This window comes from Onychomys torridus, chromosome 16 (genome assembly GCF_903995425.1).
Source record: "Onychomys torridus chromosome 16, mOncTor1.1, whole genome shotgun sequence".
Lineage (NCBI taxonomy): Eukaryota > Metazoa > Chordata > Mammalia > Rodentia > Cricetidae > Onychomys > Onychomys torridus.
This window is the reverse complement of record NC_050458.1, coordinates 33,749,586-33,772,041: the sequence shown is the minus strand read 5'-3', so window position 1 is coordinate 33,772,041 and position 22,456 is coordinate 33,749,586. Positions and strand designations below refer to the sequence as shown.

The 22,456-nt window shown below is 44.0% G+C and overlaps 1 protein-coding gene across 2 annotated transcripts in view; it reads left to right on the top strand.

The window, feature by feature from the left end:
- Zfat (zinc finger and AT-hook domain containing) overlaps positions 1-22,456 on the top strand; it is a 188,343-nt gene that overhangs the window by 151,604 nt on the left and 14,283 nt on the right. Inside the window, exons 13-15 of one of the 2 annotated variants that reach the window (XM_036208746.1) lie at positions 7,553-7,638; positions 11,358-11,484; positions 14,046-14,167. In XM_036208746.1, coding sequence (XP_036064639.1) covers positions 7,553-7,638; positions 11,358-11,484; positions 14,046-14,167 — 335 coding nt within the window. Of the gene's footprint in view, positions 1-7,552; positions 7,672-11,357; positions 11,485-14,045; positions 14,168-22,456 lie in introns of both variants that reach the window. The other variant, XM_036208745.1, reaches the window with a different exon arrangement.

Genomic DNA, 22,456 nt, shown 5'->3' with positions numbered 1-22,456 from the left:
TGGGTACACAGGTACTTTAGCCATCCTGAAAAATATTTTGAACATTTATTGGGAATTAATGAAAACCCCTGCAAATATTGAAAAATTTCAGAGTTTTTCTTTCTGAGGTTTTATTGAAAATAAATAACCATACATTACCACTGAAAAGGGCATAACACACATGCTGTTACCACACAGAGATATGGCTGTCTTTATGTCTCTCTTCCAATAATTCAGCTAGGACTGACTGCAGTGTGTAGCTTTAGTCACTGCTTCTTATTAGCTGGTGACTCTGTGGAAACCTGTCTGGCTACCAGATGGAGGACCGAGAGCTGTGTTGCAGCCAGGGGTACTTATTTTTCCGATTCAGCACAAAGCATCACTTGCAGAGTTGCCTAGAGATGCATCTCCATGTAACACAAATGGATTGTCTATATCCAGCACCATTCAGTGACAGAGCAGAACAGGAATAGATGAGCAGCTAAGACTCAGGATCCTTTCCGAGCCATCCATCAGAAATTTATCGGAGTGCAAGAGAGAAAATGGGCCTTTCGTTTTCTTCCGGAGAAGTTTTATGATGCTAGGAGCAGGATGGTGCAGCAGAGTGGGAGGATCTTGGCTCAAATCTGGGTTTCCTCTCCTTGAGCTGTGCTGTTTTAGGCAAGTCACCTAGCCTGTCCTTGTTGGACCCCTTGACTACAGAGCACCATCTTCTATGGGGGTAGAGAGGGTGCTATTCAGGGGCATCTGGCACAAAAGACTATTTCATTCTAGATTTGCTTTTTTTTCTGAAAATATTTAAAACTTTTGGGACCATTGCTTGAGGGCTTCCTTTTCTGTGCTGAGGATGGAACTCAAGGCCCTGCACATGCCAGGCAAGCATCTTCCCATTGAGTTGCACCAGTAGCCACCATTGCATTATTATTATTTTTTTTTATGACAGTCGTCATGTCCAGGAATCATGAGGGAGAATGGATTTGACTTTGAGTCACTGTAAATAATGACTGGGAAGCTGGGGCTTAGTTTTCACATCCTTCACACTCTTGGATTTGATTGGCAGAAAATAGATGCCCAGTGTGGCTGGTGGAACAGGCCCATGCATCTGATTGATGAAGCTATCACTGCTTTTAGACTTTCATCACTGCCTTACCAAAACTGTGCTGAACTTGAACTGTTTTATGCCCCAAGTTTTCTGTTCACTTTCTAAGGCTCTCTAATCAGTTGGCATTCTCTAACAGGACCTAGGTTTCATATTTAAGCTTTGAAGGTCAGTGCTTGATCATTTCTTTCACGTGTTTCCATCCCCACCTCCTAGTCCCATTCTAGGGGCTTGTTGAAGAAGCAGACACCTAAATATGCCTTCACTACTTTGGTACTGTTTAGACATTGGACTTCTAAGCACTACATGAAGCAATTTATCTCTGGCTGGTAATGTATGTGCATCTCATATTTTGAAGGAAGAGTTTTCTAAGTCCTCACTTGATCATCAGTATGGATTTGAAGCATTCTCCTATACAAATGTATATATTGTGTTGTTTAAGGAAGACATACTTGGCAGGCCTCCCACACCGATGCCTGATTAAAGTTTGCTCAAGTGCTAGGTTAGCAGTCATAGGCACTGAGGTGTGTAAGGTACTTTGGTGCCAGGCTTCATGATGTCATAACTCCTTTCTAAGTGGTGTGTGGTATGATGAAGATGGGACTTAGCAAAGGTCAGTTTTCCAGTACCACCAAGTACCTTGTCAGATTTCTCTAGAGTCTCTGGAATACGTACAGGGTTAGGAGCCACACAGACCTGAACTGGGGTCTCTGCACAGCGTGGCCTTTGGACCAGGTATTTATCTTTTCTGAACTTGATCTTATATTCAGAATCAACACAGGGGAAGCTAATACCTGCCCTCAACAGTAGTTGCAAACATTAGATCTTACTCTCTAGTACTTCCAACTATTTCCTGACATGAAGTAGATGCTGGATGAAAACCCTAAGCTATGACGTTTGTCTACATGTTTTCTCATGCTCATGTCTTTTCAGCCTCTTCTGTGTGGCCAGCTCAATGCTAGCCACTGAAACTCAGTACTAAACTAGGTGACTCTATGATGGCACCCATAGGCATTCCTTCCAGAGTTGGAGCCCGCTTGTCTCTTTTGTTCAGTAGCACTGGGACTGGGCAGCTCCTTTCAGGGCCCCATGTTCTGATGGTGTGGCTAAAAGATTCGTCCCTTCCACATGAGAGAAGGTGCTGTCTGGGATGCCATCAGCTGCTTCTCACAGTGGCTGAGCCCTCTGTGGAGCCCCTGTTTGTGAGTCACTGAAGTGACAATAGGTAGTCACGACTAGACAAGAAGTGACAGGAGGTATGTCACGAAGGCTTCGTTTTTGGCTTCTGCTCAAGTCTTTGTTATTTTGAACTACTGAATTAGAAAAATGTAAATCTGTATCCATGGGAGCACAAGCATATCATATTATTCATGCTAATCTCAGGACAGAGTGTAGCAGAAAAATCCAGAAACTGTGAAGTAGCTCAAAAGTCATCAATTTAATTTATGGACATGTTTAAAATATCTAAAATCAAGATTCAGTGAGTTATTGGTAGATGCTTCTAGTCTTGTGATGGTATGCCTTATTATTATTATTGAATGGGTTAATTTTTCCTATAATGTAGTCCTAAAGGTTGGTATGCTTATTCACCTGTTTTCAAATTAGAAACTGGCAGAGAGCAATGATGACGTGACCAGGCTAATCCAGTCTCCTGATTCAGTATTTGGTGAAGCAGAAGTTGGGGATGAGGATGAGGAGCAGGCATGGTCTCACACAGGGATGTTGATTAGGTTGCTCTTACAAAGGCTCATGGGAGGTGCTCTTTTTTCCCCTCTTATCTTCATTCCTAAGGCTAGTCATTAATTTGCCTCAAGGTTGATTATGCAACCTGTTTCTTTTGCTCAGCCCTTCCCAATGGTCTCAGGGCTCAGAGAGAAGTGGAGAAGATCTTACTTGAGATGTGTTTACCAGGGACTCCTCATTGGAGTCCAGGATATCAGCCACCTAATGATAAAATAGGCTTGTCTTCCTCTGCTGTAATTCCCCTATGCTGTTACTCTCATGGATCCTATGGGAAAAGAGGCTAGGGTTTGACACAGGATTCAGATAACCCCGAGTCCTATGGCCAGGTGTGATCTAACAGCACTTTAGGTCACTAGGGGTAACACTTTCTTATTCAACAGGAAATGAGAATATCCACAAGAACTCCTTGTTCACATTTCACTTACTCATCTTGTGAATTTAAACTATTCAATATTCAAGCTCCTTACTGCTTCTGCTCCAGTCCTGGAGTGTCTGTACTAGTTTCCCAAAGCCTCTGTAGCAAATGACTTAAAGCTATACAGATTTGTTACCTTACAAAGGCCAGATATGCACACTGAGGTTCACTAGGCTAAAATAGAGATGTTAACAAATCTACAGATGGGAGGGAAATACCTGCTTTCTGACCTTATCCAGCTTCTAGAAGCTACCCCATGCCTTGGCTTGTGGGCCCTTCTTCCACCTTTGAAGCCAAGAATGGTCAGTGGAGTTTTTCTCCTATCATGCCATTATGATGACAGTCTTCCCTTTGATTATATTAGATACATTCCATGTTCCGGAATGATCTTCATCACAGAGTCCTAAGATGAATCACATCTGCCAAGTCCTTTTCCCATGCAAGCTGTGTGTTCACATGTTCCAAGGGTTAGTGTATCCATTTGGGGGACCCTATATTCTGCCTATTATGCTGTAGCTACCATGAGGATATGAGGACTGCTATCTTTACTGAAGAGAAAACTTAAGAGTGTAAAGAGGTTCACCAGGCTCACACAAGTACGATCTTCCTGCCTGCCTGCCCACCTCATGTTCTGTGCTCTTCCCAGACTGATGGTATTGAACATGAAATGGAGTCTCTGTAACATCAGGCACCACAAAGAAGGGCAAATGTTTTAATGCCTGGACATCCTCTAGATTTCCCATGGTTACAGTCTGTAAAGAGCAAGCTTTTAAGGTTGCCCCTACCTTTTCTTTTGCTTAAGCAGTCCATGTGAGGAAATTGTGGTTGGCCATTTGCAACTTTACCGAGCACTGAATTCCAGGGCTGTGAGTAGCTCACCAGGCCTTCTGTTGACCTTTACTGTGCACACTAAGAAATTAATTAATTGAAGGAGAAATTATTTCTCTCTGCTCTGATGTCAATTAAATGGCATAGTTATACATTCAGGTGAGATTACATATTTCTATTTGTTGTTCTTTAATTAAAGTTGCTATGGCAAAGATTGAAGTTTTAATTAATGCCGGGCATTATCATATTAAGAACAATTTCAACATAATACGAGGTGGTTTTTTCTCCCTGAACTAGTTTCCCTAAAACAGTGTTCTAGTTTCATTGTGAAGCCTCCGTTTGACCTCAGGAAGTTTGCTGTTGGTTGTTGCTGTATTTAACTCTTTCAAGGAGAAGCAGGGTTGGTCTAGCTATGGGCAAAAGTGGAAGGCCTTACTGGGAGAGGTTTTGCAAAGATGCTCATTAGGAAAGACATAGACGACTAGTACATGATAACAGGGAATGTATATTAGTTCCTTTCTGTTGCTGTGATAAGACAGCACAACCAAGAACAAATTACAGAAGGAAGAGTTTATTTTGGCTTGCAGTTTTAGAGGGAGCATCCATAATGGTGGGAGAGGCATGGCAGCAGGTAGCTGGAGCAGGAAGCTGAGAAATCACATCCTCAAATACAGGCAGGAAGCCGAGAAGTGGAAGTGGGACAAGGCTGTACATTTGCAAAGCTGGCCCCCCATGATGCACTTCCTCCAGCAAGGCTTCACATCCTAAAAGTTCCGTAACCTCCCCAAGCAGCACCACCAATTGGGGGATGAGGTATTCCAATACCCAAGCCTATGGGAATATTTCTCAATCTTTTTCCCCCTCTTATCTTCATTCCTAAGGCTAGTCACTAATTTGCCTCAAGGTTGACTATGCAACCTGTTTCTTTTGCTCAGCCCTTCACAATGGTCTAAGGGCCCAGAGAGAAGTGGAGAAGATCTTACTTGAGATGTGTTTACCAAGGACTCCTCATTGGAGTCCAGGATATCAGCCACCTAATGATAAAATAGGCTTGTCTTCCTCTGCTGTAATTCCCCTATGCTGTTACTCTTTGGTAGTACCACCATAGGAGGTTAAAAGGAAGTTTACTTATGCCCCTACTAAGAAAGAACAATGCATTTGATCTTGTCTATGAAAGAATAGTGTCTTTGAGATTCTGAAAATAAGCATTCACTTAAGAACTTGCCTTTTGCCGGGCTCGGGAGGCAGAGCTAGGCAGATCTCTGAGTTCAAGGCCAGCCTGGTCTACAAAGCGAGTTCCAGGAAAGGCGCAAAGCTACACAGAGAAACCCTGTCTCGAAAAACAAACAAACAAACAAACAAACAAACAAACAACTCGCCCTTTTTTTGTAGGATGTTTTGTAACTTAAGAATTTGATATCCATTTCTTTCCAGTTTTTCTGATGGTGACTAGTATCACCTTGCTTTGTCTTTCCTCCATCTTGCTTCTGCTGTATGCTCTTAAACATACCCAGGGGCAGGGGACTGAAGAGCAATGAGTGGTAGGGGGGAAGGGGAGTGCTATTAGCTTCCAGTTCTGCAGTAGACAAGAAACTCCAGCTGTAGGCAATGCTCTGTGTAGAGTCCACTGACATGGAGTTGGTTCAGGAGAGGGCATGCATTGGAGCTGCATGTGAACGACGATGGGATTGAGTAGTGCATGCCCTGAGATTACCTGGCTCTAACAGAAGTTATTCAGTCAAACTCAAATCTGGACAGAATTCCTCAGAATGAGCAATAAATAAATGAAGATGGCAGCCTAAGACATGCTCCTCAGTTCAGCTTCTGGCTGCCTAAACTAGCATCCCCGTGATTCGATCAGCTCACAGAGGGACTAGAGAAATGGGTCATTTTGGGCATCACTTGATGTTCATGTCAGGGATGTGAAAATGATTGTTTGTGAGGCTTCAGGATTGAGAATACAGGTAAGGAACTGGCCCAGGTGTTTTGAGTCAGAGAGATCTTGAGAGTGAGTGCATCATACTGCCCAGGAAGAATTTGGTGGAAATTGTGATCACCATTGTTTACTGCACCAAACTCCAGCTGCTGACAGCTTCTGCTTAAGGTAAATGCTACTTCATAGTCCAAAGCCTCTGTTTAAAATGAGGTAGTCCTGCCAGTATTGTTGGGGAGTGAGCGTAGCTTATGCCTGTGGTGTTTGACATGTGCACTCAGAGAGTAGATATGTGTGACTGTTAGTGCTGTTGGTATGGCTATAGGAGGAAAACAGTGTCCATTTGCTTAATGACTGATTTGGACATGTGCTGTGGCAGCCGTGGGACTGGGCGGAGGAGCAGCTTGCCATGGTAGGAGGCAGGATTCAAAAAGCAAGCAAGATAGAATTAAATGAACACTGTGACTTTTAAACTCTTTAACTAGTTCTCTCTGTGTTCTGTTTGACGCAGAGAGAACTAGTTAAAGAGGAGGGGAGGAGCAAGCCTTCATAAGAAGTTAATGTTGAGTTTCATTGCTCTCAGGATACAGTCTATGGATGATATTAGGGAGGAAAGGCTATCTATAGGGAAAACATGGAGCAAGAGAAAGTGAGACCCAACAGCTCCCCATTGGGGCATGAGCTGCTGGAACTGCAGAGTCAGCCGGCTGCAAAAACTCAAGTGGGGGAACTTTGGTGAGGACACCCACTGTCTGGGCCCAGCCCCATGTGGAAGCCCAACTCTAGCCTGGAGAGCTGGTCACCTAACACCAGGACTGTTTTTGGCCTCCTCTGGCTAGAGCTGGCATCTTTTGCTAAGAGATTAGTGTCCAGTCTCCAATGTAGTGCTGCTTCTGATAGAATTTTAGAAAGAGTCTCTTCTGTGACCTTAGTGTTTTGTTTTTTCTCTACCTTGAGTTTTACATTATCCCAATTAAGGCATCTAAACACTTCCTGGAACATGTGCAAAATGTAATTGGTTCAATAAACAGTGACACTTCAGGATGTGACCAGCCTTTTAATTTATTCTTTCCTGGGAAACCCACAGGAGACTTTATACTCGTGACTTAGCTTCTCTGGGAAGGCGTTTGAGAACTGAGCATCTGATTTGAAGCATTTGGAGGCAAAGGAGATTGACAAATCAACCACCGCTCTTCAGTGACTTTAAAAAATGTTATTTACAGATAACAACATGAAAGATTGATTTTAGCCACAATCCAGTTGGTCAAGGGGATTATGTTCCTCGTTTCTCCCTGGCATTTAAAATATCAAGCAGGTATTAGACTCTCTGCAAAGGCCTAGTCAATAAATCAGAAAAGTATATTAAGTTCCCGAATCTCTACCCTAAAAGCTGTTCTACCATTGCTGGTTTATTTCAGTGTGTGGTAAGCTTGAGTGACTGTAGGTACTGGAGACAAAATGAGGCACTTTGTAGATCCCACACATTTGGACAGGAGGAGACCCAGCAGCATGCTTACTTGCTATAACACTTCTTCTTGCCTGTCTGTGCTTGCAGGTGGCCTGAAGTGTCCTGTTTGCAGCTTTGTGTATGGCACCAAATGGGAGTACAACAGGCACTTGAAGAACAAGCACGGCTTGAAGGTAGTGGAGATTGATGGAGACCCCAAATTGGAGGTAACACTTTAAGTGTGGTATGATCTCGACACGGTGAGACATAGATGACAAGTCAGGTGAGCCCAGGTGCTGGGCACAGTCTGCCCTGGAGAGCACTGGAAGTGTTCTTGGAAATCTGCAGCCATTTCAGATCATGGCTCTGGGTCCCTCTGAGAGAGATCTGAACCACCTATGTGGCTTTTATTCCGGCTTGAATTTGGGCTTTTCTGTGAATGTTGTCCTGACTTCTCCAGCTCACAAACCCCCTTTTAGATGTTGTACCCCACAGAGTGGAAGGCAAATGGCCTGTTGCTGTCTTCACTGAGGGAACTGGAAAGGCTCCATTTCCTGGCTCCTGGCCCTTCTTTTCCTCTCCCAAATGTTCCTGGTCCTACCCACTGTCCACTTCCCTCAGAAATTTGAATCTGTCACTATTCTGAGAGCCAACGGCCACCCATCTTTTCAAATACCAGATGCCACTATCATGGACAGATTGCAGTCACTCAAAACAGAGCTTCTCAAGCTCAGCACTGCTGATGTTTTGATCTGCATAATTCTTTGTTGTGGAGGGCTATCCTGGACCTTATAGGACGTGTAGCTACCTTTCTGGCATTTTCCTACCAGGGGCCAAGCAGTAGCATCACTCCACCTCTCTGGACCTCATGGAGACAGTCAGCTGTTTCTAGATACTGCCAAGGTTCATCACTCTCTGGCAGTCACAGTCACTTCCAGCTGACAGGTGGACTCACAGGGTACCTCCTTATAACCGGGCAGGAATAAGGTCTTTGAAACAATTGATAGCATACGAAAACAATGAAACACCGTGGCAGTGTGGAACTACTTTGGAATGTAAGGAAATCATGACTCCATATTAGAACATATCCTTATATGGCTCACCATGAACTAGGGGGAGAATGGAATCATTGTCATGGATGCAGAAAGGCTTTTGACAGGAAGCATTGCTCACCTATTATACACCTTTAGGAGAGCTTAGTGGGTGCTCCTTAAGATGACAGAAATGTATGTGTCTTGGCCACAAGCCAGCGTCTGGTTTTATTTGGAAATACTAGAGGGTTTCCACTCAAGTCGGAAACAAGTAACTATGGAAACAATATGTTGCCGGACACTTTAAGGCCAAAGACAAAGAGCTGATGAGTGCTGCAGTCTGGTCAGAGTGCTTGTCACAGTACTATGCTTAAGCTCTGGAACTATTTCCTGTGTGTATTATAATTGAGCAAGTGTTTATAAAGGGAACTGTGCTTTTCCTGTTGGAAGAAGATGTTACAGTAAGCGGAGGCTAAAGCTAGATGGAGCCTTAGTGCCAACTTGGAGTCAAAAATCACTAGGAATTTCTGTGGTTTACTGCTGTTATCATCATCTGCAGCAGCAGCAGCAGCAGCAGCAGCATTATCAGTATCATCTATATGATGAAAATCCCTAATTAAAACAAAAAATTCAGAATCCACAATGCGGTAAATTCCAAACGCTCTTGAATATCAGTATACTACCCACACATGGAAAACTCCACATCTGACCTCATATGTGATACATGTGGAGGAAACAGTGGTTCTGATTTGCTTCAAAGCCATCAGGGGTAGAGCCACAGCAAGATGGCACAATGTGTAATTCATTTTCTGTAGTTTGATCCCTGGAACCCATATAAAGTGAAAGGAAGGAACCAACTTTGTAAAATTGTCCTCTGATCTCAAAAGGTGTACTATGGCATGCGCGTGCGCGCGCGCACGCGCGCACACACACACACACACACACACACACACACACACACACACACACACAAGAGCATGTTGTGGAGGATGTGGAACCATAGGTGAAACAACTGATCATGAGTTGAAAATTGTTTAAATTGAGCAATTGAGTGACAAGTATGTGGAACTTTATAATACCTCTCTTTTTACTTATGCATTTGAAACTTTTTTTTTGTAAATTAAGACCGAAAAAGAGTGAGGTTTGGAGTGGCAGGTTTTGAACTTGTCCCTGCTTCTCTAGGCTGTTGGACCTTGAGCCACTGTTGACTCATTGTAGCCTTAGTGTGTTCAGCTGCACAGTAGGCTGGTAGATTGGAAGGCTCAGAGGGAGAATACTGTTAAAATGCTGGAGTTTGTGTGGGACAGATAAGCCCTTTGTGGTGGTGGTGGTGGTGATGGCAGCCTCAGTGTCCCATCACCATAGATGGTGACATGATTATTCTCCTGAACTCTCAGGTTTGTACTACAGAATCTGCTGTCTAAAGAAACAGTCATTGGAATACTAATTCATGATGGGAAACCATCCCATTGTGGTCAGTTACCTCCAGCAGATTCTAGAACTTTTAGCAAAGCTATGATCCTCTTGAAATAGTACTCAAAAATTGGCCCTTGCCTCTCTAAGTTAGGTAGTTAAGCAGCGAGGAAGCCGGGCACAGGGTGACCACCAGGAGAATAGCACACTGGCCTCCTGGCAGTTGGAGTTGTCACTTACCTCCTAGGAATGCACAGAAGTGGGCTGGAGAGATGGCTCAGCCGTTAAAGGCTAGGCTCACAACCAAAACTATAGGAATGCACAGAAGAATGATTACTAAGTGTCACTGATACCTAGGTCCCCCAGAAGAGCAGCTTGTTCATGCGCTAAGGCACACGGATCCATAGTTGGCTGGTACACTGCTTAATGCTACTCTAAAGCAGAAATGGTCTTTTTAAATGATTATTAATTTCTGCATTCATTGGATATTTACTAGGTGTCTCCTTTATGTCAGGCAGGCATGGCCTAACTGAGTTTGGCCAGTTGTCTGTGAAAGGACAATTACATGCTCCTCTGAAACTCTGTCAGTGACTGGTGGATGTTAATAGAGCATAACGTTGACTCCTATAAACTTTGGCCAAAGTCTTCCTTCTGTTCTCTATTGATGGGATTCATGGACCACACCTTACTGTACTGGTTTTGTCCCTTCTCAGAAAGAGATCGCTATTAATACTCACCCTGTGACTGTGTGCTCTCTCTGCTCCTCCCCTTGAGGTAGGAGATACCTTTCAACATCACTTCAGCCCTTTCCACCTTCACCTCTCACCTGATATTTCAGAATGTCCTTCCATAGTCTTTGTGTAATAATTTGATGGGTGGGGGTTGGGGATTTAGCTCAGTGGTAGAGGCCCTGGTTTTGGTCCTCAGCTCTGGAAAAAAAAAAAAAAAGGACAAAATAACAAAAAAGACCAAAAAAAAAAAATTGATGGGTGTTGATAGCTATGGTTTAGTGGCCTCTTACTCTGTGGTAGAACCTGTGCGTGCTTTACATGCTAAATACCAGTGCAGTGTTTCCTACTCTCTCCCATGGCTGTTCTTTGCCTCTGTTAGCTGCATGGCCAGAGGCCTCCATGTAAGGGGCAGATTAAAGACAGTGTTGGTAGCAGTGGGAGGAGACAGAGCCTGTAGAAGTACACATTCAAATGTGTTCATTCTGAACAGCATGCTTCACTTTGTCCCGAGAGCGTGAGGAGCAGCAGGCTTCCACTCAGAGCGGCTTGATAAAGTCTTGACCCTCCAGAGAAAATGCTCTCTTTGGAAATGCATGTATTGGAGCAGATGGCTTTTCAGGAGAGCTATGCCAGTAGGGTGTGAAGGTCTATTCTTCTGTATGTGTTTATCACATTCTGGAATTCGGAGGTTGCTGTTAATCTCTTGGAAGGATGCTGAGACATGATGTTTTTCTTTAGCCGGCAACAGAGACTCCAGAGGAGCCCTCCACCCAGTACCTCTACATCACCGAAGCCGAAGAAGATGTTCAGGGGACACAAGCCGCGGTGGCTGCCCTTCAGGACCTGAGATACACCTCCGACAATGGTGAGGGCACACTGGCTTCCCTTCTCACTTGAGCACTGCTGCTCTCTACGTAAAGAGCAAATCAGGATGCCTGTCTCCGTAAATGCTTCAGAATGAACCCAGCCAGAGTGGGGCCTACGTGGATCACACTTATTTCCAGAGCAGCTTTCTTTGGGGGTAGCTTTGACATTCTTGCTTAATGGATGTGAAGGTGGCCGTCCACTGCCCATAGCTGGTGAGAGTCCTCCACTTAGGTAGCAGAGTTGGAGTCTGGTTCTCCTGTCTTTCCTTGGGCAGTCCCTACCACTGCCTTATACCTCCTCATGGCCATCTATTCTATGGGGCTTATCCCAGGATCTACAGAGTGTCCAGGCAGGTGATAATAGTGACTAGGATGTGATATACTGGTAGGTCACCCCAAGAATACCTATATGTGTGTGTGTGTGTGTGTGCGCGCTCAGGCTCTCACCTGGCTCCATCCCTTCCAAAAAGCCAGATCATATTTTCAAATCAAATGTGACAATCTCGTATTTTTGATCAGTTTACAAACTGGGCACTGTACTTGGAAGCCGTTTTCCCACAGCTCTGGAAATGCCAGAGCACATGCATATCGGAGGCTGAAACAAGTAAGCAGCATTAATGGGAAAGCATTAGGTGAGAACAAATGGTACTGGGAGATAAGTGGAGGAAACTGTTCCTGTCCTGACTTGAAGTCCTTAATTTCTGGTCTTAAGAAAGCTCCATCCCAACTTCTGTGGGCATCCATTTCCAAACAATTAACTACTGCTTCCTGCCGGGCTAGGGAGAACCGGAGCCACAGCACCTCCACTTCTGCAGTCAAGGCCACGCTGTGAGGCAGGACTCCAGCACTGAGTCCTTGTTTGACTTTGGGTTTCTGTCTCAGTGGTCAGTTATGTCTTTATCTCCCGTGAGCATATGCCCATGTGCCTACCAGTGTCTTCCCATGGAGTGTCCATGTGTACATGCCTACTTGCCTACTAGTGTCTTTCCTTGGAGAATCCATGAGGGTATGCCCATTTTTCCACTAGGGTCTCTCTCCTTAGAGAGTCCACGAGCACACACCCATGTGCCCACCAGTGTCTTCCCATGGAGCTTCAGATATCAGACCTCCTACTTTCCCTGCTGGCTGCCCACTTGTCTTGCTTCTTGCCTCTAGGCTGTGTTGTTCAGGCCAGATTCTGCAGGTATCAGCATAGGCTGCATTTCTCATCTCTATACTCCAGTATGCCCTGGGATATGGTATGGCCCCTCTCATGGAACCTTTCTGCCTAGCTTACCCCCACCTTCAGCACTTAGATTGCATGCCATCTACTTGGATCCCACTAGACTTTTCTGTACTGTCCCCTAACTGCCCTCAAATACCATTTGTTATGACGATTTGCTTACATGTGAATCTCAGCAGCCTGTCAGCCCAGGAAGGACTGGGGGTGGCATTATATTTCATCTGTATGCCCAGTGGGAACCATAGCTCCTGGCTGACTAATGGTTGGGCTGGGTAATGATCAGGGAGAGAGGGAATGGAGGAGGAATTAAAATCTAACCTCAGTGACTCACCAAAGTAAACATTGTAGTCTTTGGAATTTAGAGTGGTTAGCAGCAAGGCACATCTGAATCATCTCCCAGGTACAGGTGTATTGTGGGAAAGGGTTGGAATGCTGTTGGTATATTGTGAATATATATAGGTCACCCTCTCCGTCTTAGGCCATGTTCTACCCACTACACTAATCATGTCAAAGTCTCTTTCTCCAGTCTCTTATTGGTTGATTCATGTTGGCTCATAGCCTGCAAAAAGCTTGCCTGTGAGGGTGTAAACATTGGCAAAGACTTCATGACATGATGAAGTACAGAGACCAAACAGTAATTTCCATTGTAGTGAATTAGTGATCTGGGTGAGGGTGTGCTCAGGAGAATTACAGATGGGCAGCAGATGGTGAGAGAGAGCAGGAAGGGTGTGCCAAGCTGCTACCCTGATGGTGTGGGCCCCTGTCTTTTGACAAGATTAAAACGAAAGCAGGCTTAAGTTGGTTTGTAGTTCACAAGCCCACTGGCTAGATAAGTAAGACATTTTTGGGTGTTCTGCCTGCCACTTGGCATGCTTTCACCACCCCTCTACCCTCAGGAGGAACCAGTTCTGCATTTGAGCATGTCATCTGGTAATCCTCAGTTGTGACACTGCAGGGCAGTTTGTGTAACATCAAGATTCAGTTCATCTGGGTTTTAGTTGAATGTTTGGGATGCCGTCACCCCAGTGACCTGAGGCAAATCTCTGCTTTTTGTACCCAAATGACTGACACATCCAAAAAAAAAGAAAAGAATGGGGATCATGTCATCATGCTATCCCTTATGGTTCCAGTCAGGCCTTGAAAACTTCTTGTAGGAAATGTTTTGTAAACTATAAATTACCAAACAAGTTATTCTCTGTCTGAGTAAGTAATTTTCTGAGAACTGTCTGGAATAGGCATCATCCCATAGTCTTTCTATCTAGGGGCCAGTTGGCATTAGATGGCATTCAGTGCAGAGCTTAATGGCGTCCTTTTGTTTTGTTTTGTTTTTTCTTGTAGGTGATCGACTTGACCCCACAGCTGTGAACATCCTGCAGCAGATCATTGAGTTGGGTTCGGAAACCCATGACGGTTGCTCGGTAGTTGCTATGGCTCCTGGGACAGTAACTGTTGTGAAACAGGTGAGGTCCCTCTGCTCACAAGTATTTCTCTCTTCAAACCATTACCCATTCCCCCCCTTTTCTTTTTCAGAACTTTAGCTTGCCTAGGGTAGAATTTGAAATGAAATTGGTCTTGTCTCCTTGGATTATTAAGGGATTGTATCTTCAGTGGCTGTGTTTGTGCAGATGTGTTGGAGAAAGGTTAGGATGTTTTAGAAACACCCAGGAGACTCTTAATTTCCTTCCAGAGAATCATAGAATGCAAATAAACATAATGAGAACCTACCAGGAAGTAAACTAGGAGGAAGTGTGGGAATAGCCAGAGATGCCCAGGAGCATTTCTTCATGGACTGTCCTTTAAAAAGAAACATCATTGCTTTAGACCCATATAGGAGAGGAAGAAAATGATGAGTTTGGAAAGAAAAGTTTTTCTACCAAGTTCATGGTGCTTGACTCCCTTCCTCCCCTGTCCTCAGGAGAGACTTCCCCAGTCTGTTAGAATATAATACATGTGATTATCAGAGTTTCATCTATTTACTCGTACCTGTCCCTTTAGTACTTGCTTCAGGGTTGGAAAGATTTGAACTAGTTTACACAGCTGTTTTAAAGGTAGAAAACAAAGCCAATAAGCACACCAGAACCAGCAAACTATCTACTTCAAGTTGAAGTTCATGAAGACATTTTAAGTATAGATTATAGAAGTTGGCTATGTGCTCTTTTATAAGTCACTGGGTACTTATTGAACACTTGCTGATGTCAGTCAGTTTTGTGGTGCTGGAGTTCCAGGAAGGAACCAATGCCTGCCATCAAGGGTGACTACTGTCTGAGGAAAGGAATCAAGCAGGAATAAAGTGGTATGCCATGAGGAAAATGGTGTGAACAAACACAGAGCCAATGTTTATATCATGGGGCTGAAGGCTGTTGTGACGAAGGGTTGCTGGGGAAGATGTCTCCGAAATTTGAGGACAAACTTGGAAGAGGTATGGGCTTTATTGTGAAGTTAGTACTGAAAATAAGAATGAAACCTGAGCCCTGTGACTTCAGGGGGAAAAAGTAAGTTTTCTTTGTACTAACAAAGACAGTTCTTAGAATGGCTCTCGTGGATGCGCTCCTGAGTCATGTATCCAGGCTACCTGCCTTTGAAGTGAAGAATGGAGATCTCACTGTTGTCTCTATGACTGTATTCAGTGGGGACTCAGCATATGATGCAAAGCATAAAAAGTTCATGCCATAGAACTCTCTAGGGCAATAGGAACTTCTGGTTTAACACAGATTTCTTGATCCATAGACAAGACGTGCCGTGGAGTATAGTGTGTATTCTGAAATTCTTACTGCACAGTGAAGTTTCCCTCCAGGTCTCAGACAGAAATTGGATACCAGAAAGATGGATGCTTATGTCTACATTGTCCTGATTGAAAAATATATATTGTAGTTGGAGTTTTCCTACCTGGCCCAGAGTCAGGACAAATCTCTCACCTGCCAGGCCCATAGACGCTCAGACCCAACCAAGTAAACACACAGAAACTTACATTGTTTACAAACCGTATGGCCATGGCAGGCTTCTTGTTATCTACTTCTTTATCTTAAATTAACCCATTTCTATTAATTTATACTTTGCCACATGGCTTGTGGCTTACCTGTGTCTTTACATGTTGCTTCTCATGGTGGCGGCTGGCAGTATCTCATTCCAGCCTTTTGCTTCCCACAATTTTCTGCTCTGCTTGTCCCACCTATACTTCCTGCCTGGCTACTGGCCAGTCAGCATTTTATTTATACAGAGTGATATCCACAGCACTTCCCTTTTCTTTTTTGTTAAAAAAGGAAGGTTAACTTTTACATAATAAAATTACAGATAACAAAACAATTATCAAGTAAGAATTACAGTTACAATATTAAAGAAGATATCCTATCTATCTTGCATTTGTGAGTTTAAGGTTTTATATCTAACTTACCTGTTATCATAACAGAAAATTATAACTATCTAGTCTTTAACCACATCAGAGACCTCAGAAGGATATAATATTACCTGAGAATGGGGAGAAGGATGCAAGCAACTTTCAGGAGTCTTGCAGGGTAGACAGAGACAGCTGGCGCCTGGATAGTCACCTAATGCTCCTTTGTAAAGTTGGGGCATTTGTCTTTAGCCCACAGGGCTAGAGTCTCTCGGTCAATTTTTTCAGTGTCCTGTAGAATGTCTGGCAGTTTCCTCTGCGAAGCAGGAACCTGAAGGACCATTTTGTTAAGCAAAGTTTAGTGGTCACCTTTCTATGGGTCCTGCATGTCCAGTCTATCAAGAAGTCCAGGCAAGGATGGTTTCTTGCCCAAATGGCTATTTTTGTCAAGGTGAAGATAAACTCCATATGAAGTGTCTTTAATGCCCATCCTCCTCTTTGAAGTAAATCGGTGTTGCCAGGAGCAGACATGTCCAGAAATTTTAAATTTTAAAAATATTTTAAATGTCATATTTTGTAGACCTTTGAAGTGTTTGAAGATTATCTGTCTATCTGAAATATATCTATGTATACCTAGAAAACTTAACGTGACTATAAGTTTGACTATCATAGAAGACTAATTGATCTATATTTCTTAATTATCCATTACAATCTAAATGAGTTGTACAAACATAATACCTTAAACAAGAGTAGAAATATACATACAGTATAACAAAATTAACTTTAAGTTTGTATCAATAGACTAAAATTTATACCAATGTAAAACATTTTTAACAAGTTGTTACTCTTTAGAAGTAAGTTCCTTAATCTACCCTTCCATCCTATTATATCTATATCATATCCCCTTTTTTTCTTTAGAAAGAGATCATGTTTATAATCAACCTGTTTTAAATGAAAATATTGTTTTTTCTTTTTTTTTCTGTCCAACAGCAGAGGGCTTTTCTGATTTGGGACACAAAAATCTCTTAACCTTTTCTTTTAGCAAGATGGGTTTAGAGAAAGAGTGAGCCAATTCCATCTCCAAAGCCAGCTTGATAATTTTGGGAATGTGGGCTTAGTTTCTCTTACTACTTCCTGCTGGAGGGGGGCGCTGTATCTTATGGGGACATAAAGAAAATTTTAGGATTATGGAGTAGTCCGTGAGGGTAAACCTCTGAGCCAGTTGCCTTGAAACCATTCTGGATGTTGGATCATCTGGGCCATGGTGTCATTGGAGACCTTTTAGGTGGTCTTGGCTGATCAAACCTGATGTATCTTAATCTGGAACAAATCCACAGCCTTTGTCTAACTGTGGAAACAAAAGCAGAGACTCTTTTTTAAAGCAACATATCCTTATATCCAAATTTTGAAGTCAAGCTACCTTTAAAATTTACATATTTGTTTAACTCAACAGCTTTTACAATCAAATCTTTTTCTGTAGTTAAAAATCCCAAAGACAACACAAACCAGATCTCTGTGTAATATCCATCTTTGTAAGATTGTAAGCTCCACCCACCTCAGCTTTCCAACATGGCAGTGGTACAGTTTACCGCCAGCTCTGGGTCTGGAGCCATGTGTACCATCAACTATCAGAAGCAGTTCTATCAAAGCAGCGCATAGCCCAGAAACTTTTTTTTTTAACTAGCAAAGGCTGAATCCACCACACAGCAGAGTAACCTGTCGCTTGTAGATTCCTCATTCCCACCACACTGCAGGTCAGACACACATGCCAGGAACCCACCATAGTAGCTAAAACCAGCAGGCTGCCCGCTAACTTGAGAGAGAAAACTAGGAAGCTGTTTTTAGCTCTGTTTTAGAATCTTTTTTTCTCAGGTTTTAGGTGGAAACTCTTGCCCCACGTTGGGCGCCATTTGTAGTTGGAGTTTTCTTACCTGGCCCAGAGTCAGGACAAATCTCTCTCACCTGCCAGGCCCATAGACGCTCAAACCCAACCAAGTAAACACACAGAAACTTACATTGTTTACAAACCGTATGGCCATGGCAGGCTTCTTATTATCTACTTCTTTATCTTAAATTAACCCATTTCTATTAATTTATACTTTGCCACGTGGCTTGTGGCTTACTGGTGTCTTTACATGTTGCTTCTTGTGGAGGCTGGCAGCATCTCATTCCAGCCTTTTGCTTCCCACAATTTTCTTCTCTGCTTGTCCCGCCTTTACTTCCTGCCTGGCTACTGGCCAATCAGCATTTTATTTATACAGAGTGATATCCACAGCAATATATCCCAGCTTTTTACTTGGCATTTCCTAGGTCACAGACTCCAGATTGTTTCTGTATATCTTTGGGAATTCCTTACTTGTGTCCTGATATGTGAGAATCTTGGAAGAAGATCAGGTACTAACTGGTACAGGGTCTAACTAGAGCAGTATTGGGAGGACTTTGCTTGGTTCATACATGTAAATGTTGGAGAATTCAGAAGCTGTAGCTTATTATCATCTGTATATTCTTTTTATGAAGAATATTGATTGGCTGCATTTTAAAACAGAATTGTCTGTTTTATGTGCATATCCTACAGGGCCTAACTAGATTCCAGGCTTTTTTATGGATTCATTTTTTTATATGTGTGTATGGTATATGTATGTGCATGCATGTATGTTTGTGTGGGTGGGTGTGCCCATGCGTGTACCTATGGAAACTAGAGGTTGATACTGAATGTCATCCTCCATCACTCTCCACCTCTTTGAGACTGGGTCTCTCACCAAATCTAAATTCTCTGATTGGCTTGACTAGTTGACAGGGATCTTCTTGTATCCACCCCCCAGCATTGGGATTCCAGGCATGCACTGCCATTTCCTGCTTTTTACATGGTACTTATAAGGTGCTGTTTATTGTGGCTCATGGTTTCAAAGGTTTCACTCTGCAGTTTCAGCCACGTCACTTAGGCCAAAAGTGCATGATAAAGCAGAGCTACTCACCTGGTGGTATTTGAGACACAACATGAGAGAGGGAGGGGCTGGGGATCCAAATAATCCATTTCAGGACCTGCCTCCATGATCTTACTTCCTCCTTCAAGGTTCCCCTTTCTTCCACCAGTGACTCCCTTGAAACAAGTCTTCATGGCACGAGTCTTTGGAGGCCTTCCAAAGTATAGCGATAATTAAGAGTGATGAATCCCCAATTTTCAAGCTTGCTGAGCCCACTGTCACCATCTGTCTGGCCTGTGTGTGCTAAGAGAAGCTGCCCTGCAGAGGCCCTTCCAAGTGGAGAGCCTGATGCTCTGGAAGGTTCTTGCAGAGAGAGCCAGCCTGGCTTCTTCCCCTGGCTCATGAAGCTGAACATGACCTGAGACTGTAGCCAAATGAGGCTTGAGGCATATGGAAAAGGATTTAAATGAAGCTTCAAAGTCCATTCCCATGACCATTTTAAAGAAAGCATTCTCTTCTATTTTATTATAATTATGCAGCCTGACCCGAGAACCCGACACAGTATAGAGGCTATCTGCCAGCTGAAGTGCCTTAAGGTGGCTCAAGGTGCGGCCTCTCCTCGACCTCAGAACCAGCTAAGCAAGGCCCACCCACTTTCCTTTTGTTTGTTGTCCCTTTAAGTGCAAATACCATGAAATAATGGAATTTCATGGTTTTGTTTGTGAGGGGCACTTTTTGGTATATGTTGGAAACCGTTTCCTCTGAGGTTCGAGGCCTAGAGATGGAAGATAAGGTCCCAGCAGGCCTGGCCCCTGCTCTCTTCTCCTTCTCCCCTCCCTAGGCTGGGTTGACTTCATGTTGGTCTGCCATGTGTACCACAGCTAACAGAACTGCGGTGTCTCAGTTGTGTGACTCTCAGTCCAATCATGGCCTCTGTCATTGCTGTGGTTGGCTACGGGACTCTTCATAGCAGGTTAAGGAAACATGCATGTGCATGTGTATATTCGTGTGTGGGGCGCATATTATTTGTGGACAGAGATCAGTGCATGCCACAGGGACGGAGAGTAAACACTTGCTGGGCTCAGGGGATCTGGTGCTAGATGCTAAGTGCAGCCTCAGGATTCCAGCAGCTGCCTCCAAGCCAAGTTTTACTAGCATTGTTTAATCCCCAACTCTTCTGTTTGCATGATTGGCTTGGTTTGTTCTCTGAGACAGGGCTGCACTTTGTAGCCCTGACTGCTCAGGACTTTGTTCTGATCCTTCTGGATCTCCCTCTTGGTGGCTTGTACTGTCAACACTTTTGGTCCTTTGTGAAAAGCAGTCTCCTCAGTGACTTTACTCCCCGCCTTGTGCTCATCATAGCCCTCTCTGAGACAGACTTCTCCCCTCAGGCTTTGGTTTGTGTTGGTTAATCGGCTTTGGAACCTGCCTCAGAAACTTTGCCATAACATTGACTTGACCACAAGCCCCTGCCAACTTCAATTCTGTTCCATTCCTAGTATTACAGCAGGTTGCCTCCCAGGGCACACTCCTGCTGCACCTTCTTTACATAGCATTTGTTCTGCTGTTGCTGACCCGTGGCCTTCAGCATGGAGATGGGACAGAAGAGCACTCTGCATCTTACCCTCCCCTGTCACTGAGTACCGCCTTTGTCCTCTGTGGACCCTCCTTAGCTCTCCCCCGGCCTTTTCAACTTTTTCTTTTTCTTCTTCTTCATGAATGGAATTTCTTTCAGAGCGTTCTGCCCCCGGCATAATGTTGGATGGCTGATATTCCAAATGACTTCCTCTCGGAGCTCTTTTATTACTTGCTGAGCCCTCTCATGCCTTGGTAGATGCTGAAAAGTCAATTTCTTTGTGAAATCTTAGAAGTAAAAATAAGTCCTGTGATACATTTCTGGACATATGACACACGGTCTGCAGAAATCAAATAAAGGCTTCGTTTTTTTCATTATGGTGCCAGTCCCCCATATATCCTACCTTTAGAGCCGAGGATGCCTGTCCACTGAGAATCGCCTCTTTCTTCCTTTTTCTAAGCCCCAGTTTTCCTACTGTTGTCCCTAGAGTCCCACTCGAGTTTGGATTCTGCCATTCATTCCAGTTTGCATGATCCGTTTCCTGCTCCTCATCCGCAGTCCTGCTGATGAATTCTGTTTAGTTCCATCCTTCCTCTCTGCAGTTTCACTCTGGGAAAGTATGCGGGTGGTCAAAGTCATTCAGTCTCTTTCAGGTGTAGGGCTAAGGCCAGAGCTGTTCTACCCTGACAGGAGGAAACAAGAGATAAGATGTGTGGCCTTCCTTGGATTTGTCCCCACATGGTACAACTCTGAGTTAGCCCTTGCTCCACGTTCCCACTGAGCCGGTAGCTTCCCTCCTGGCCATAGGAATTCTCTTCAGTGGAAACCATCCACTTCTTACCCTTTCCTCCTCTATTTCCCTAGCCGCTAAATATGTCCCTCAGGCTTTTATTTTGGAGTCTGGGAACCACCTTGCTTCTCTTGCTCTCTGTATGTCACCTACCGGCATGTTTTTCAAGTTCCACCTGTACAAGACACCTTAAAAACTCCCTTTGTCTATAGCTGCTGGCTTTATCTGTCCCCACTCTTCAAAAATGTGCTCTCCAGGGCTTGTAGCATTGGCATTATTAGATTTGTAGTCACTGGCCTTGCCACAGACCTCCTGAGTTAGACTCGGCACCTCTCCAACTCTTAGAACTCTTCTAATAACCTAGGACAGCCCATCAACTTAGAGTGGACCCTCACTGTGCTCCTGCTGACCCCATGGCCACCTGCCCTCATGCTTCATCCCCCATTCCTTGCTTAGTGTGCACCACCGTATTTGGGTGCCCGCTCTTCCTCTTCTGTAGAACTGATTCCCACCTTGAAGCTTGTGCATCAAATGTAAGCATGGCCCCTGGGTATAGGCATGTCCTGGCCTCCTCTTGACAGTGAGTTCTCAGTAAGCCCTTAGTAGGCCTCCTGTTCCACAAGGTGCTGTCCTCTAGAGCCTGAGAATGTGAATGATCCTATTCCTCTTTATTAGATGACATTATAGATTCTAAAGAAGGAAGTTCGGTCCATGAGGCCTAATCCATAAAGCACAGAACATCTCCACTTAGTGACAGTCACCTGTACAATTTGAATCAGGGGGCTGGGATTGTTTTAAGCTACCACCTTTCTGTTAATTTCTTAGGCAATATGGATGATGGATACAGTCACTGAATAGCCAGATGAGAACCAAATATCCCATGCTAACATCAGACCTCTGCAGTACTCTGCCATATTGGGTTAGACCAGAGAATAGTCTGCAGGCGCTTGTGGACTTCCTTCCTCTCCAGGGAAGAGCTTCAGGATGGAAGAGCCCTCATTTTTCTCTCTATCCCCATCCCATAACTCTAACTAGAGAGAAGGGGAGTGGCACTGACTGCTCCTTACAAGAAGACCCACCCTGCAAGAAGCCATCCTCCCTTTCTGGGCAGTAGTGAAGTGTAGGAAG